Source organism: Pyxicephalus adspersus, chromosome 3 (genome assembly GCF_032062135.1).
Source record: "Pyxicephalus adspersus chromosome 3, UCB_Pads_2.0, whole genome shotgun sequence".
In the NCBI taxonomy this organism is placed as follows: Eukaryota; Metazoa; Chordata; class Amphibia; order Anura; family Pyxicephalidae; genus Pyxicephalus; species Pyxicephalus adspersus.
The window spans coordinates 29,000,694-29,019,505 of NC_092860.1; the positions used below are offsets into that span (position 1 = coordinate 29,000,694).

An 18,812-nucleotide genomic window follows, 5' to 3' on the forward strand; every position below is an offset into this window, starting at 1 on the left:
TAATTGCTATTAGAACAACTAATAATGATCTCTAACAAAAAAAAACAACAAATGCAATATGCAATATTAACCTTCAGTCCTAATTACATATAATCTTTTGCAGTCAGAATTATCGGTCTTTCATATGGCTGCTAAGTAGGAAAGCAATTGCTTGTCAGATACGAGATAAGTGTGTAGGAAAGGCTGTAGTCGGTCCAAAGAGTAGGAGGTTCTTGAAATCTTGGAATGCGTGACCTGCATTTTTGTAAGCTCACATTCAGGTTTATTTAGAATAAAAGGATACTAGTGATATGATTAGATAAGAAAGGAGCCAAATGCAGAGGAATACGGTCAGAATACTAAAGAAAATCACAGCAATAATGAGTCGATGTCTTGTATTTCCTTTATTTATTTTATATTGTACCTGATAAACATTTTTTACAAAACAAACAATTTGAATCTTATGAGAGCGTAGTGTGTATGTAAAACTTCAAGAAATGTACTGCTTAAAACAAAACTGTACATAAAGAGATATGGAGATATGATAATGCAACCGAAATATCCCCAATACAGGGTTTTTTTTAAAAAAAAAAGACAAATACAAATTACCATATGAAAGGGAAATGTATAAAAGTATGAAGCAGCATAAAAAAAGTTTTTTAAGCACAATCTTTGAATTGGCCAAAATGGATAACAACACTGAACAGAATGTTAGCTATATACAAATATGAACAAAAAAGCAGAGCAACTTGTTTCAAATATAGTAGCCTTTAAATAATTTAAGTGCTTCTGCAAATAAAATTAAAATAACTCAGTATGAGGAAATCTCAAACTTAGGAGCAATATCTAAACTAGAGAGCCTGGGCATGCATCAAATAAAGGGCAAAGAACACGCATCAGAGTGTAAAAGCTTTAGTGCATGTGTACATGTTAGTCTGCCCACATAACAACAAATATACATACAGTGCACAGTGTTTGCTAACTGCTTCTGATGAGGCAATGTTCGTGTTAATAACGTCTGAATTCTAAAATCCAACCTGGAAAATTATTTCAAAATCAATAGGTACTGACTATTCCCCTTGCTACTGAAGGTACTGCAATTTTGGCATAATCTTGGAGAATGCTGCAGCTCTAAACCAGTATTTTTATATATCTTAGGCATGATCTGATCTAATTCTTTGTAAATCATACCATGCCATACCTAATTGACTGCTTTCTAAAAATGGGCACAGATCCTACCCTTACAGGAGTGGATTTGGACAGCCTTGCACTAAGCCATACAAGTCAAATGGTTAGTGTATTTTCTGTACTTCTTAACTTGCAGTCTTTAAATACCATAGCAGATTAGTATAATAGGAAGGGCTAAATAATAAAGAGAAAAACAATTACAGGTGTAACCGTCTCATTAATAAGAGTCTAGTTTCATCGGATACATCTTCTAAAGCCACTACAGTTGCTTCACATGTTGTGGGATTGTATGAAATAGTCATTATGCCAGAGAAATCAGTAAGTTCTGTCTGACATGTGAGAATGCCAGCCTTAAGTTTGCTCTGCTGAGTAGGATCCTTTTTAAGCTTTTTCATCTCAGGCACTGAAAACCCTATAAGTTTTGTAAGGACATCATTACTTATTTCAACGTCAAGGTAACCAGTACCATCAGATATTTTAGCCTTAATACTCCAAATACCACTGCTGCTTGTCAGATTTCCAGTGAGAGTTACAATAAAGGCTTTTAGTTTTATCTGTTTGATTGCAGTACTCTTGTCATTAAAAAGAACAGACAAATAAGTGAACGGAGGACTGTCCAGATCAATGGTCCAACCAGAGGTAGTCTGACTGGTAGATAGAGCATTTGGAGCAATAGCTGAAGGAGTAAACCCTTCTGTAGAGGCACTCTGATTTCTGTTTATTGGCTCTATCTGACTCATAGACATCTCCACTTCTCTCTGAATTTCTTCCTCCAATAATAACTCATCATCCAAATCATACACTTCCTCAAAATCATCTCTTGTGGACATCTGAGTAGGTTCATTAGAAGCTGGAATGATGGACCCTCTTGTATCTGTCATATTTAACACCTGGTTCTGCGCTGAAACACTCATACTGTAGCTTAAACTGTCGCTTCTACTATGATACCCACTTTCAGGAACGGTGTTGTTGAGTGTTAATTCTTCATTCTCATCAAGGCTTGCTAACAAATCTTCATCAGATATCCCTAGTGCTTGCTCTATTGCATTCTGCTGCTGCATCGCACTCTGATCTTGCCCGGGTGCTCTTTGTGGCACAGTGGTTTCCTCTATTCCAATTAGTCTTGAAAGAATCTTAACTTGTGAATTCTCCTCTGAAAGAGCTTCCACTTCCCCTCCAAGCACTTTCACATTCTCTGGTTTAAGAAGCAGGACACCCAGACGACAACAAATAGTACCTTGTAGCAAAATTTTGGTGCCTGGTAAAAGTCCAACATGAAGAGCTGGTACAGACTGATATTCCATCCCTTGAACATTTTGTACTCCATCAGTCAGCTGCAGCATGAGCATTCGAGATGGTTTTGCTTCCCATGGTTGCTGTGTTACTTGTGTTGTAGCAGTAACCTGGTCATTTCCATTGCCTCGTCCTTTTAAATTCTGAAGTTGTGAATATGCAGGCAGGCTGACATCAACCAAGGAGTCTATTTGTATGGCATAAAACCCACTCAGTTCAAACTTTAGAGAATCCAGGATAGCTGTTGGCAACACTGGGAAATCCAAATCTCTCAAGTCTGCGAGAAGCCATTGCTCAAAAACTTGTTTATTAATTTCGGCCTGGGTAAATGAAGAACCACCATTTTCTTCCAGAATCCAGGTAATGCAAGCTTCCAGCCAAGGATCTGGTACTTTAACATGCCAAGTAGATGACAGCCATGTTTTTACTCTAACAGCATATGCACTCATTTTGTTCAAAACCTGGAGGGGGGAGAAAGACAATGTTAAAACAGTCCAACATATTTTTTCATATTATAAATTCAAATCTGTATATGCAATCCTACAAAAAAATGGCAAGGATAAGCCCATTACATTGTAGGTGCAGGGTTACTAATGGCCACTGTATGTGTCTGTATACATATTGATGACAGAAACATATACAAGCATACATATATGGATTACATACAGTACTCAACTGTGACTTGATGTAATGGCTACGGTATTATTTATTTATTTTTCAACCAAAATAGGACAAAGACCATCTACTGTAATTATCAAACCTCCTCATCTAACATCCACTGACTTAATGGATATGAATCCCTACCACTGGTACTAAAGTGAAAAAAAAACAAGAAATCAAACAAATAAGCACCAAAAGAACCAGTGAATTTATTCAATTTGAATTTCATCACTCTGCTCCCTCATTCCTACAGGTTTACTCAAGATATGAGAAGGCGTAAAGGTGGTTGAGACGGTGGACCTGGACCTATTAGGCTGGAGAGAATACACTTTCGACAGAGAAGCTGAGTGATCCAGCAAACCTGAATTGGATCTGGTCCGGGATGAAAAGCATTTGCTAACAAATAGCAAATTACTTTTAGGAAATCTATTACATGTTTGCTGGATCACCAAGCTTCACTGATGAAAGTGTATCCTCTCCTGTCTTGGAGAGCTTTAATAACTCAGGCCAACTGATGGGAGGAAGAAGCGGGTGAGCTGAGAAAAACAATATCACTGCTACTTTTATAAATTTAAGGATGTATAGCTTCACAGTGCCTGCAGCCACACAGTTTTAAATTTTCCAGCTGAAAATAAATGTAACCGTAGTAGTACTCTTACTTTAATTCAGCCAGGAATTACTAGATCCAAGGAATGAGACCATGAGAGTGCACATTTACCTGTTTTTAATTTAAAACAAACTTGATAATGATGAATATAGCCGGTTCTTAATTTCACACTGTAAATTCACAAAGGATGCTGATACACATGGAATTACAATGGGAATTAGGTGACCTTTTGGTGCTGGTGACATTTTTTACCTTTCCTTTTTGCCTCCAAAGGCTTACAAATGCATGCTTGGATCTTCCAATCATTCATAATTGTTCAATAGTTTTTAGCATTGTGTTCTGTGTTTTAAAAAACAAAAACGCTTACATGCAGTGGTTTAGTTACATTTTTCAGAAACCACATTTTCCATGACAATGGTTATCCAATACAAAAGAAAAAAGGGCTTTCTTTTGGGAAAGATATAATTTGCAGGGTACAAATCATTTCAATAAAACCTGTACTTAGAGTAATAACGAGGCTTTCACTGATGATTTCTTTCTGGACAATGCTAGTTGCTAAAATATCTCTAAAACCAATACTTTGAGTAGGGCTACGTAAACACTTCGGAGACGAATGATTAACAGACGATTGTTCGATAATCGTTAACAAAAAAAAGTGCACAACGACAGGCCAACGCCGATGAACGAGGAATGTCGCTGGTGACGATCGTTCGTATCTATTGTATGTACGATCATTCAGTGATCGTGGATTGTTCTGCGGTACACTTTCTCCAGTACACGTCACTTCCTGCATCGTTCAAACGATCATATCTAGTGTGTGTACATCATTGGTGGATTATAGTTAAACAATCATAATCGTTTCAGTTTTTAACTTGGCCTTCCAGACCTGAAAAGGAAAAATCAGGTACATGAAAATCATGTAGTTTAGAAAGCCAGAGAAAAATCAAAACTCCTGATGTTAAAGCTTGTTGGATCAGCCTGACAACAAAAACTGATTTTTTTTTTTTTTAAGTGGAGATCTGGATGGGTAAACGCCATATTTTCTCAGTACAGATTTCCTTTAGGCGGAGATGTCTATTACTTTCCACATGCTAACATTTCAATGGCACCTTGAAAATACATCAACATCACTGCAAAAAAAGGGTGCCAATTATACATAAATAGATATTGTAAATATACAGAGGGAACAGAAAAGAATTACCCCTATTTATATTTTTTAACAGGGGTAGATCCTTCCTAAATAATTTTTTTCTGAACAATAGTTTTTTATACTTTTTTCTGAGCTATTATATTTTTCACTTGAATGTTATAAATTGGTATGCATGTTAATGCTTGTCTACGTCCAATTAATATGTAACTATAGTAAAATCAGAGGAGAAAGATCACCAACAATCCCAAGTACATGATATATGTATGTTATCTTCTCATAGCATATGTTCACCCCGAGGAATAGCACTACAACAGATCTGTAACATGAATGGGAATCTGAGCATAAAGTCTGCAGCCACACTTTGTTCAACAATGCAGTAATTAATGTGGTAGTCACTGCCTGTACAAAGTGTTCTGATGAAGATCTGAACAAAGCTTTCAGAAAAAAACAGCAAGATGTGCATCTCAAAAGATTTGTTTGCATTTGGTCAGGTAGCACATATCTGAAAGGCAAAACACAATACAAAGCAAACAAGGGATGCAAGACAAATTACCATAACCAGTTTACCAACTCAACTTGAATACCTTTGCATCAATTTGCACACAAAATGCAAACGCAGGAAGCAAAAGAAATGTATGAATACTTTTATGATGCAGCCAAGACCTGTTAACCACTTCTTCTGAACTTTGGTTGCTATAAGTATTACATGCTTTATAACTGACCTACTATGCAAACTGCAGTGAGGTGCTGTTTCCATAGCAGCTAGACATTTTGGCAGTTTAACTAGATTTTAACTTTTGGCAGTGATCGGGTAAAGGGAACATCTAGTTAGTGTTTATGGGTTACTGTACGCAATGTTGTGTGTACTGCATTAAAAGCCCGAAGCAGACAAATGATTTATAGATCGGTTAAAAAAAGGCCTTTTCAGTTGCAGAGTTTTAAAGTGTACCATTTTTGCCAGGAATTTGTTACCTGTAACCTCTTAGGATTTATTAAATTCTATCCAAGACAATTGATTTTTATTTGTTTTTACTTTATGTTTGTGCATTTTTTTAAACTGAGTACAATGTATTAAGAACAGGAAATTTATATCATCCCAGGGTGCTGGAAAATCCAAATTTTACCTAAATATGTACACACAAAGGATCTTTAGGGATCATTTCGAGGGATCATTTCAGGGAGGCTCTTGAGCCTCCTTGTTACGCCTCCCTTCCCTATTTACTGCGGCCGGCATTACAATGCAATAGATGCCTCATGCTTATTATACATATGCAAATTATTGTATTGTACCTCACAAACGTCTACTAATTCTGCGAAACACTGATTATAAAATACTGTTGTGTGGGAGGAATAATAAATATGTTTAAAGCACCAATTTATCCTCGATTACAATATGATTATATGTCAGACAAGCCAACAATGCCTGTTACTTTTCTGTCATGTCTGAAACCCATTTTTGTCACATTTTCCTGAACTATGCTGTAAAATCCAGGGGAAAAAATACATATCTTAATAAAGCATATAACATCACAGCAGACAATAAGCTATGTGAAATAAACTGAGAGACTTTTGCTGCTATTTACGGCATTATAATTTGTAAAGGTTAATAATAAAGATAATGCAACAAAAAAGTTAGCAATTCACACATTCAGTGTGCACCTAGCACCATGAAGAGTCAACATTTTGGAAACAAAATATCTTGCATCACTGCACAAGATTCTAATATGTATAAGTGTGGTATAATTCTACTGCAGACAGAAAGAGATACAAGTGTCCAGTTCTAGGTGCACCAAAATTATTCACACGGCTTTAGTTTCCATGGTCAGGTCACCAACAGTTCTCAGAGGAGCTTACAATCTAATCTTTCTGCTACAGTCACAGTCGAATATTCTCAGCATTGTCGAAGGCCAATATTTGGGGGAAGCTAAAACAACCAGTTTTTGAAATGAGAAAGAAAAACTGAAGAGCCTTGAATATAAGTAATATATTAATATATTACATAACTATTATTTCAAATAGTCTTCATATTAAAAAAACATTGTTAGCTGGCTGTGATGCAAGATGGATTGTTTTCAAAATGTTGCTTGGTGCACACTGAATGTGTGAATTAACGTTTTTGTTGCATTGTCTTTATTATTAACCTTTATTTAAAAAAGTCCCAGTAGCGTATTACACAGTATTGTACAATAAATATGGACTGCACATGACAAAGTTATTTAAATGGTTTTGTGCTGTGTTGGGGCTTGCTTGTGCTTCATCTATCTATGCTGGTAATATAAAAGCCACATTAGAGAATATACCCAATGCTGATTTGGGATCTCTAGTCTGTGAATAATAGAACATTTACAGAGTATATAGAACGCTCTTGTCCTATATCTGGTCAGTGTTTCTGCATGATAAGAAGGAGGACCACACAGGGGAACTTCATACTGGGACCTTATTGGAGTGGAAATTATGTTATGAAGATTTGTATTGCACACTTTGTATTATTTTATGCATTTAGGTTTAACACACATATTGTATCCTAATGGAGTGGCACTAAGCATACTTTTTTTTATGTTTTATTTCAATTATTTCACAAAAAGTTCTGCCCCCCAGCTACACAAACTTATCTTCCATTACTTTTTCTACCACTGGGGAAAAGAAAAATAACTAGCACATACCACCCTACCTCCAATGGGGCATCCTTAAAACCTGATCAGTTAAAGACCCAAAGCTATCAAATGAGTTCAGCTGCAGCTTAGAACTCGCCCAGGGCTTCCTCGTTTTGCTTCCGGCTGCAGAGGAAAGAGTTAATATGTACAGCTAGCAGTGGCAGCATTTACATGAACATTTTAATTTGCCTTGCATGAGCAGAAACATGTATTTACTTTAAGAGGTACCACAAAAAATTATCCTTTTAACACTGGCAGGTTTTCCAAATAAAGCAGAAATAAGCACAGGTGGGAGCATCACAAGCAATGTAAAATGGGAGTTTTGGAAGAATTCCGTTTAATTTCACTACATTTTTTAGATTTATCCTATCTTATTTAGTCGCATTCCATCTGTTTTTTTGCCTTGTACTGCTTTCAATAAATACGTATTTTAAATTCTTGGCAAGTACAGGGTGCACCAACCACTGAGAACAAACTACTAAACTTTATGAAGTAACTGACTACATGCCAGGTCACAATGTAGCATTATGGTTACATATATTACTCCAACATACTCCTGCATGAGTATGACAGAGTGCTGGCCTACCAGCATCCATTGTTTGTTATAAAAAAATGTGAGATGTAAATAGGCCTAATTTAGAAGACACCCATACATGTCTGGGACTGCACGAGGACATTAAAAGATATAGAAAACATCTGACACATGTGTGGGGCTTTAGTCTTAGTAGTTATAACTGCAGCCTTCCCTGTGAAAGACCTAGGACACCTTGTCCAGGATGACTCCATGGACCTGGTTAATTCTTTCCAAGGCTGGAGAGGATACACTTCTATCAGTGAAGCTGGGTCATCTAGCAAAACTGTAAAAGATCCTGTCCAGGATTTGAAAACATTTGCTTAAAAATAGCAAATTACTTTTAAGCAATTAATTCCATTGATGAAAGTGTATCCTCTCCAGCCTTGAAGATCTAAATATCCAATCCAATAAATCACGTCCTTTAAGCTAAGGAATAAGAAGCCCCTTTAGGTCCAATACTTGCTGCCCTGTGAGCAGTCCAGATTTATGCTGATAACACAGTGGGATAGTGAATCTGACATTCACTTAAATATTCCTGGTGGAAAAATCAATCACTTACATTGGATCTGGAATATTTTCTACTATGAAATGTTCCAATGAATGTCTGGTTCTGTTTTATAAATAGAACCCATTGTACGCCAGGTCCCCAGTAAATATGACAATTTAGAGCCATGTAAAGGTTTACAGATTTCTTAACTTTTAAGGTTTAAAGTCTTGTGTGCTAAATACTAATGGGATCTAAGGAAAATTATGGAAATTGCTACAGCTAACCACCGTACAAGTGGACTTTCTCTGACTTCAGTACTGGGACAGATATTTTTTTTTATTTAGACTGCAAAAATAGTGCAGCTACACAAGGGCCCGCAGGGGGTGAGGGGCTAACATGTGCAGGGGCCTGTCACTCTATTATGTAAGCCTAGACCCTGCACACTTTAGAGCAACTGTAAACCCGGTTGCAAAATCTCAGTGTTTTCAAACAGCAACTTTACTCCTGGCGCCTAAGATCTGTAGAAAGCTTCTCTCATGCCCCATTGATATGATCAGGCATTGGAATAGAGGCATTCCATGATCCCTCACCATTGCTGTAAATCGGCTATATTGTGCCCTACTGCATTGTATTGTAATTTGTATATACAGAAACTGGGGTTATACACAAGTTCTTTGATGTAATTGTCACATAGAATTGGCTAATTGATATGCAAGCCTTACATGTAAAGGCCATTTGATTGTTTGCAGGTTTTGTCTGTTTTAATTGGAAAAACATTTTCACACCGATTGTCAAGTGTGAAATAATCTTTAAAGTTTCAATGTTTATGTGCAAGTGTAAGGTGTTATATTTAGGGATGTGGTGCTTTGATACGCGATTCCTTAGTTTTTGGAAAATTTTTAATGTGTACAGGTTTCACAGTCTAGCTGCCCATTTTAAATAATGTGGGGGAAAATTATTTTATATGCCTAGATCAATACACTGCCTGCTTGCACAGGGGCCCTTTGGTGATCGTACACCACTGCATTCATACCTTGAGTGGCACTGATTCAGAACAAGCATGCAGGACAGGACACAAGAAAACATTTAACAATGTCAGCCTCCAGACTTTCTCTACGTTTTATTGTAGATCATGCACAGAATCGGGATCACATGTATAATGTGCAGAACTGCCCCCATTTACCTCCATAGTGGGATAGCAAATAGGCCATGATGTACAGCCAAGCGGACAGTGTGCACAAATCAGGTCATGCCTTGCTGCCCCATATAGAGAATAAAGGTAATAATGTGCAACCAGGTACACACATACCAGGCAATGATGTGCAATCATCTGTGTATGCCTGGCTGCCATAATATTTATATATATATATATATATATATATATATATATATATATATGTATCTGCAAGGACAAGCAGTAAGGCAGACTAAGTGTGCATGCAAATCACTAAAAGGGTTAATGTCTGTCCCCCCAATATGGAGTATAGACAATGATGTACATGCAGCCAGGCACACTCCATGTTCACACATAGTGCATGTGTAACCGCCCCCATTCACCTCCAAAGTGGACATAAGACATGACCTGTGCTTGGGTACCCACAAAGTGGTCATAGACAATAACATGTGCCTAGCTTCCCCCATTCACCTCCATAATGGACATAGACAATGACCTGTGCCTGGCTCCATAGTGAATGGTCTATAAGGTACAGCCGCCCACACATGGTGTGAGTTATATACAGAGCACCAACAGCTGGCAATTTCCATTTTATTATAGCAGTGAGAACCCATGATAACAGCCCCCATATGCCGGTACAGAGCCGTCCTGTGTGCCGCCTCCCCGCACCTCTCCCGCGCTCCACTCACCCGTCAGCTCAGACGAGGCGCCAATAGCCAATCGGCATTCAGTGATTGGCGCAGAGCTGCCTGAGGCGAGTCCGCGTTTATCGCGAGATTTCCTCTCGCCTCGCTGCTATTCGTTCTATTGTCTTAGCAACAAGCTGGATTCAACGAAAATTAACATAAACTCGACCAGTGTACAACGTAATATTGTTATATAAGTAGATTTATCTGTTAATATATAAACATATATCGCCGTCTGCACTGTCTCTCTCACACATATGCAGTACTCTCATACAAGAGCCGTACACCACCTTCATCTTCTTTTATTACACATTTGCATGCTAAGTAACCCCGAATCTTTTCATTTCCTTCCCCCAACCAGCCTTCCTATTCAACCTAGCTTGATACACACAATCCCCCTTAGGTGCGGAGTGGGCGTGATTATCTTTGATTGGCTTCACGTTCAGCCAATCAAACTACTTCCTTTTTTGTGAGACCAATCAGCAATCGTGAAGAGAGCCGGGCGCTTATTAGCCCTTTAGGTTGCGCCCTTGTGTGGTTTCGTCTTGTGCTTTGGCCGCGTTGGTGGAGTGCGCTTGGGAGCGGCGGAGTTTCGAGGTGAGTGAGGCTGCCCCGGGATCGGGAGATGTATGAGGGATGGTTTTGGCCTTATGGAAGATAATAGAGCAGCGGGCTCGGGAGGGTTTTTTATTTTAGCGTGCGTCACGGGTTGTGTGGTGGATTGTTTGGCCGAGAGAGCGGGCTTTTGTCTGTGGAAAGGCTTTTCCTATACATTAAGGTGAAGGCCTGAGGTGAGAGCGGGTTTTATTCGGATGCCGGTTTCGGTGTGTATTATACGGTATGTTAGTGCGGAGTAGCCGAGCTCTCCTCAGGATTAGGTAGGTTATTATGGCAGAAGGGCACGCATTGGTGAAGGGAAAATTTAATATTACATTGTGTGAGGAGAGCCGGATATTTCGCGGGCTGTGTGTGCTCTTTGCCGCCGCCATGCCGTCTATCTGTCTTCTCTCTCGCAGTCACAAAATGGCTGGTGGCGGAAGCTTGCGGCAGAGGGGCGGGGCCTGTGTGGCCGGTGTCCTGGAGCTTAGAAAACCCAGACAAAGGAGGATCGGGGTGGGGGGAAATCGTGACAAACCTGCGCAGCTTGTGGCCGCTCTGCGTCCTATTGTGTGCAGCCAGCCGGCCCCCTCCCCCCGTGTGTTGTGTATGGGGAGCAGTGCCTCGTGTACGGGGCTTACACACACACAGGCGAGCAATCCATCGGGATCATTATATCGCCAGGTACGTGTAGGAAGGACATAGCTTCATATGCAAAGAGCCTTGTCCTTCACAACATAATCATTGCCTTTCTTTTTTTCGCCTCTATGAGGAATGACTAAGGAAATTCTGTCTGCTCCCTATTTCTCTGATTTGTAATGCAGTTATGTGTTCTGTAATGTTGCAGGCAATTCTCAGATTCTTTTATTGCCAGGAACACGCATCGTCCTTTATAGATCAGTACCAAGTACCGCCACCACCCCATCCAATCACTGCGCCAGATGTTGTTTAAGAAGCTGATTGTCAGCTTTCCTATTGGCTGGATATAACCATTGCCAAGTGGTAAAGGGGGAGGCTGTTTTGATTGGTCAGTAAACCCCAAATCAGAATTGCAGATGAGATGGTTTAACGTAGATGGGTTTTCATAGGCTGGCACGATTTTCTTGTGTCATTTACAAGCTCCTCCCACCCCTATTCTTGTTTTATAACCTTGTTGGGGAAGTTAGGTTGCTCTTAGTCGTTTTCAGAACGATAGCATGTCTGTCAGAACGTGGATATGGACCGTGATCTCCTATGAATTTGCCCTTACAGATTGCTGCCACTACTATAAAAGTCTATTGAAAAAAAATGGAGACAGAGCAGGAAGAGGTTGAATTCACAAACACCGAGACCAACGGTAAGGAAAATCCTGTTTTTATATTGTGTTTTGTAACATTTCAGAACTTTGCTCTAGTTATTGCTCTGATAACCTTTATTGTGTTAACATTTTTCTTTCCTATTTTTTTTTCACGGCAGGCAAACGTCCAGCGGAAGACATGGAAGAGGAACAGGCTTTCAAAAGATCAAGAAATACAGATATGATGGTTGAACTACGTATCCTGTTGCAAAGCAAAGTATGTTGTCCGTTCGTAAATGTTACTTAGGAATGTTTACAGATTACTATTATAGAACCATAACTGAGAGAATGGATATTCGCTTTGCAGAGTGTTGTTTCATGCTTGGCTTTGTATTTTAATAACCATCTCTCTTTCAGAATGCAGGAGCAGTGATTGGTAAAGGAGGAAAAAATATAAAAGCGCTTCGGACAGACGTGAGTGGTTTAACATACCTTGATGATTTGCTGAACGTTTTATAGACGTCACTATTTGCAGAAAAGTTTCACCTTAGGAACACTGATTCACTATCCTTAGAATATACTAGTTTAACATGTGATAAACCTAGAACATGTAGGAAGTCTGTGTTCTGAACTTGTATGATTTATTTTGCCATATTAGATATTTAAAATATAAATATTTTTATACTTGGCACACATCTGAAGATAGCTGAAGTTTAGAATTTCAGTAGGTTGACTCGTGTGATTAGACACACGGCTGTTCTTTCTATATTGTTATACAGTTAAAGAAAAAGCAGACTTAATACTATGCTGGCTGCTTATGCTTGCATGCTCCAAGTGTAATGTTACAAAATACTCAATGTATTATGTTATATCAATGTCCCTCTTTAAGGAATTCAAAACTTTGTATAGAATCCTTCATCAGAAGTTTAAGGGAATGTGTCTATGCTCACGAGCCATCCTGCCATTAGAATTAGATGTATAATGCACCTAATGTAGAAGTTAATGCTTTTTATTAAGTTCTATCACAGTAGTTAATTTCCACATTTATTGTATTAAGTATGCCTTAGTACCATAAAGTTTAATTGAGAACTGAGTCTAGTTTGTATTAAATTAAAATGTATTGCTTTTCCCCCCTTTTCCCTCTCCTTGTTTTTTTGGCCACATATCTCCGTTGCCCATGTACTGGATCGTCTTGCCCCTGCGTTGCCCATCATGATGGCCCATCTACCCCTGAACGCCCATGTGAAAACCCTGGTTGGCTATGCCCAAAAATGTGCACGTTGCCCAACGGGCACTTTTCCTGACATCTTCTGATTGAATGCCCATGCCCAATGCCAACATCCACGATCGCCAATGACCAATGCAGTACAATGCCAGTGTTTCAGTCCCAGACAGCAGTGGCCCCGAGCGGTATGTCCCAACAGTTTATGCCTCACTGCCTGATTAGAAAGAGAAATGTATTATAACCTGCCTTTTAATATGATTAGTTTTCCCCTACATAGTGTTTTATTTTCTGTCTTCTTTTTCCCATTGAATTTTATTTTTCCTCTCTTCTTCCCTCACTGATCTTCTATGTAAGTTATGGTCTTTGGATCCACTAATTTCAGTAGTAAAGGGGAACAAGCATAGCTTTAAAGTTGTTTTATTTTCCACATTATACATGTAGCTGTTTTCTAAGTGGTTTCTGTCTTCGTGGCCCACCTGACTCCTTCAGCATTGCCTGTTTCATTTTTCTTTTCTAATGAAGTGCTAACTCTTAATCACTCTTTCTCACTTCACTTTTTATGTTGCTTTTTGTGTTTCTTCTCTTCAAAGCCCATTAGTATTTCAAGTTTAAGTGGTTTCATCCATACAATGTCCACCAATTGCATTTTCCAACTTTCCCTGAAATCCGCAAGTTTCATTCAAATAGTAAGGGTTTCCTAAATAGTGGTGACGGGGAATGTGATCGTTCACTTGTTTCCAGTTCTGTGCCTCCTTTTTGCCCGCTTAATCTAAGTCCTTCCAGAGTCCCCTTGCCTTACCAGCTTCTGAATATTTACTACCCAGTTACCTTGAAATTATAAGAAGTATAAAGCAAAAACACAATGCATGTGTAAAGAAAAGCAATCTGATTGTGATCTCATTTTGTTTTTAAAGTGTTTTTAACATGTGTTTTTTCTTCTTTATGTCATGTGTTGCGCAGTATACTGAGTATAAGTGCAGACATTGAAACAATTGGAGAAATTTTGAAGAAAATCATTCCCACGTTAGAAGAGGTAATTTTTATTTTCCTTTCTTTTGGTTTATTCCAGCACTGTACAATTTTTTTTTTAAATTATTATATGTATTTCTTTCCAGTACCAACACTATAAAGGAAATGATTTTGATTGTGAGTTGAGGCTTTTGATCCATCAGTCCTTGGCAGGAGGCATTATTGGTGTTAAAGGTGCAAAGATCAAGGAACTTAGAGAGGTACTTTTTATTTTTTCTCTGTTACCTTTAACATGGATTATCTAATTTAGACTTTGTCTAAATGTCAGTTGTTTTTTACTGGGATAGATGCAAATTGTTATAAAGTCATGAAACATTGCTACGGTTGGCTTTTACATTAGTGTTTTTTTAAACTATTTTATTTTCCAGAACACACAGACTACAATTAAGCTTTTCCAGGAATGTTGCCCTCATTCTACAGATCGAGTTGTGCTTATTGGAGGGAAGCCTGATAGAGTGGTTGAATGCATCAAAGTTATTCTTGATCTTATTTCTGAGGCAAGTGTAAAGTAACTTCAAAGTTTTTATATTCATTTTTGTTATACATCTACTTACATTTTGTTTCTCATCCACACAGTCGCCTATTAAAGGACGGGCTCAACCATATGATCCTAACTTTTATGACGAGACCTATGATTATGGTGGTTTTACAATGATGTTTGACGACAGACGAGGCAGACCCATGGGTTTCCCTATGCATGCCAGAGGTGGCTTTGATAGAATGCCTCCAGGACCCGGTCGCCCAATGCCTCAATCAAGAAGGGACTATGATGACATGAGCCCAAGGCGCGGACCCCTCCCACCACCACCAGGTCGTGGTGGTAGAGGTGGCAGTAGAGCACGTAATCTTCCTCTTCCTCCACCCCCACCACCAAGAGGAGGGTAAGTACATTGCCCGTGTGTGTATATAGATTTCTCCAAATGCAGTCTTGAGTAAACTGAACTTTTAACTGTAACATTAGTTTAATTTTTTTTTATTTATTTTTAGGGACCGAAGAGGGAGACCTGATCATTATGATGGAATGGTAAGGACTTGCCTTATTTGTTGACTATATTGCACAAGCAAATGCTCATTCTATTGTGTGGGGTTTTTTAATGGAAATATTTGGGCAGTGCAACTTTTCCCAACTAAAACACTGTTAAGTTGGTGCGGGGAGTATATAAATGGTGGAATACCGGCCTCAATATCTTTTATTTTTTATTTTATTTTTTTTTTTATCTACTCTTTATTCATTGCTTAAATGACTTCAAAATACTGAAATACACATCTTCATTATATATCCTCCCAAACCTATATATACACTAGTGATGTGAATTTTTTTTTTTTGTATACATTATTGATGTGAAGTAGTCTTATAGCCAAAATCTACATTATAATAAAGGTTACTTTTTGGTAATGCGAGGTAATTTTAAACAAACATGTTCATGAGCTTTATTCTTTAATTAAAACTATTTTTTTTTGTGCATGCAAAGACATTTAAGTAATATTGTCTGTTAAAGTGAAAAATAGCTAACTTTTTTTTTTTTCTCCCCCATTCGTAAACTTTAGGGTGGCTCAGGATATGGTAAGTAGTGCTGCTTATATTTTTCACCTTGAGTGAAAAATTGTTTCATTTAGTCCACTGGAACGTTTTTTCTGAGATATGTACATGTGTTTTATGCCTATAACTTTTTTTTTATTCTAAACAGGTCGTGGATCATATGGCGATATAGGTGGACCTGTCATAACAACACAAGTAACAATTCCGAAAGATGTAAGTTTGCTTTTTATATTCAAGTACTGTGTAAATAAATTTGTTTAACTTCTGTGTTTACAGTAAGAATTTTTATTCCTGTATTTGTAGCTGGCAGGGTCAATTATCGGAAAAGGAGGTCAGAGGATTAAACAGATTCGCCATGAATCTGGAGCTTCAATTAAAATTGATGAACCGTTGGAAGGATCAGATGACCGTATCATTACCATCATAGGCACCCAAGACCAGATACAGAATGCACAATACTTGCTTCAAAACAGGTGAGTTACTGGCATGCTGAGTTTGCACGCTTTGTTTTACTAAACTTAATTTTACAGTATCTATATGTTGTAGTTTTTTTTTTTTTTTTTTTTTTTTTTACTGCTTTAACTTTTTCCCTTTTTTTAGATTTTCCTACTTTGGTATATACTAATTTTGCTTCATGAAATTAACAGTTCCACTTTCTGTCGTGAAACGACTGCAAAAGATTTGTTAAATCAAGATTTTATGAATGTGCCTGTAGATTGGTTATAAATCTAGAAGAATTCAGTGGAAGTTGGTTTAGTTCTGTGTGGAAGACTAGTGATTTTGTTGTTTTTAGATAACGGCAATGACAACAAATCACGGTCTGCCATATGGCACAGACCATGCCTCTACAGGACATGTTACAATGGGTTTTGATTTGATGTCATGATGCAGCGTTTCACAGCTTTCTTTTTACTAACCCTTTCTTTCTGCCTAATATTCTAGCATGTTTCAAATCTTTTTGGGTTTTTTATTCTTGTATAAATATTACTCGCTTTTCATATTAATCATACGTATTAACTTTTGCATTATATATTTTTTTTTTTTTTCTCTAATCTCATCTTTTGTGTAAGAAAATGCACTTACAGGTTCTAATGCAAGGTTTTCTTTTTTTTATAGTGTGAAGCAGTATTCTGAAGATTATGCTTATGGGTTTTGACTTCTAAACATTGAGAGGCACATGCTCAAGGGTTCTAATGTAAGATTCTCTTTTTTTATAGTGTGAAGCAGTATTCTGGCAAGTTTTTCTAAGACTAGTGAAGAATGAAGGAATCCTGCATCCTTTTTTGTTCTTTTATCTTCGCTTCTGATTAAAAAAAAATAAACAAACATTCCTCTGCTTCATAGGTGTAATACATTTAAGGCATAGACAGAATGTTTGATATGTTATGGCCTAAAACTGAAACAAAGGATGTGTTTAGTATTGTAGTTGGGGGGGGGGGCGGCATTCAATATGAGTAAGGCTGCTTTACAAGCCATTATTTATGATCTAATTTTGGTGTTTTGGAGATTGTTACCTTATCAAACACTTGCCTAAACTGTGTGTTAAGAGACCTGTTAGTTTTCAGCATCCACCCTGGTGTTGGTGGTAATGGCTTGTTTTTTTTTTTTTAATAAATTTAGTAAACTGTGGGTTTGCTTTTTCCTGTGTGACTTTTAACATTTAATAGCAAAGAATTTTGTAGGCTTTACCTAAAATATAGCTTTGCTGTTTGCGTTTGGCCCATCTGTCTGCACTGTTATTGGCAGAATCTCCAGCACTGAACACGTTTTCTTTCTTTTTCAGGCCTAATATATGGCTCTAACACAGACATTGCTACAGAAGAGGAAGTGATCAGAGAGCAGTGTTGAAATTTAGCTCTTTGCACTTGAGTCCAATTGTTTTACAGCGATTTCTATTCTCACAATAAAACTGTTTTAATATAAAAGGATCTTTGTGTGTTTCTGAACTATTTTTCAAATCTAGATGGGATTTTAGATAAAAGTTTTTAGGACTACAGTCCGCAAAATGTTTTTTTAATTGTTGCTTTTCAGCCTGTTAAGGTTAATTTTACAACTACAGTTGTGTTAATTTTACAACTACAGTTGTGTATTGTGTCCTTTTTTCAGGCACTAGAAAACATGGCTGTATTTTTTTTTTTTCTCCCCATATAGATTTGAAATATTTAAAACTTGTCAAGTGCAAGCTATGCCTAACTTCACCACTGCCTTGGTTACCCCTCTTTTTGTCAGCATGGGTTGTCTACCATGCTTTTAGAGAATGTTTAGGTTTTCTTAGCTGTAAAGGCTAAAAACTTAAGAGAGAATTTGGCAGTTACACAGAGTGAAGCTTTTAGTTAAGGACTTCATAGGTTTAGGAGGATTCTTTGCTCAAAACAATTAACATTTGGTGACACTGGAAAATGCAGAAACAGTTTAACAATATTTCATCTCTGAGGGTTGGGGTGTTTTTTTTTTTTTTGTTTTTTTTTGCCTGTTGCCCTTCAAAAGTACCTGCATTGGGTTACGCTACACAACTTCGTTTAAAACAATGCAAACTGTTATTTCCTGCTTGGAATAGGCCATGTGCTTTGTTTGTGATTTTTGTGTATATCCAGAACAAAATATGAATTTCTTTTTCAGGCTTAAGTGGATTCCAAAATATTTTGTTTAGAGCAGCTACAATGAAAAACATGGAATGCTTTCCTCCTCTTTTC

At 37.7% G+C, this 18,812-nt stretch overlaps 2 protein-coding genes across 2 annotated transcripts; one reads left to right on the forward strand and one right to left on the reverse strand.

The window, feature by feature from the left end:
- Positions 1–365: 365 nt before the first annotated feature.
- On the reverse strand, positions 366–10,497 carry RMI1 (RecQ mediated genome instability 1). Its single transcript, XM_072404088.1, has 2 exons — positions 10,456–10,497; positions 366–2,921 (listed from the first exon to the last, which is right to left on the reverse strand). Exon 2 carries the CDS (start codon positions 2,907–2,909, stop codon positions 1,365–1,367), a length of 1,545 nt encoding a protein of 514 aa, XP_072260189.1. The 5' UTR covers positions 2,910–2,921; positions 10,456–10,497; the 3' UTR covers positions 366–1,364.
- Positions 10,498–10,918: 421 nt separating this feature from the next.
- Positions 10,919–18,044, forward strand: HNRNPK (heterogeneous nuclear ribonucleoprotein K). Its single transcript, XM_072404089.1, has 15 exons — positions 10,919–11,049; positions 12,301–12,385; positions 12,505–12,602; positions 12,743–12,799; positions 13,692–13,735; positions 14,511–14,583; positions 14,666–14,779; positions 14,948–15,076; positions 15,156–15,460; positions 15,567–15,603; positions 16,128–16,143; positions 16,268–16,332; positions 16,423–16,592; positions 17,236–17,314; positions 17,903–18,044. The coding sequence occupies exons 2-14, from the start codon at positions 12,337–12,339 to the stop codon at positions 17,273–17,275; spliced, it is 1,197 nt and encodes a 398-aa protein (XP_072260190.1). The 5' UTR covers positions 10,919–11,049; positions 12,301–12,336; the 3' UTR covers positions 17,276–17,314; positions 17,903–18,044.
- The last annotated feature ends 768 nt before the right edge of the window (positions 18,045–18,812 follow it).

Bases quoted from the DNA above. Each gene is read 5' to 3' on its own strand.
- RMI1 (XM_072404088.1), bottom strand. From the start codon at position 2,909: ATGAGTGCATATGCTGTTAGAGTAAAAACATGGCTGTCATCTACTTGG.
- HNRNPK (XM_072404089.1), top strand. From the start codon at position 12,337: ATGGAGACAGAGCAGGAAGAGGTTGAATTCACAAACACCGAGACCAAC. The intron at 12,386-12,504 runs GTAAGGAAAATC...TTTTCACGGCAG, and splicing joins CACAAACACCGAGACCAACG to GCAAACGTCCAGCGGAAGAC. The intron at 15,077-15,155 runs GCAAGTGTAAAG...TCATCCACACAG, and splicing joins TTCTTGATCTTATTTCTGAG to TCGCCTATTAAAGGACGGGC.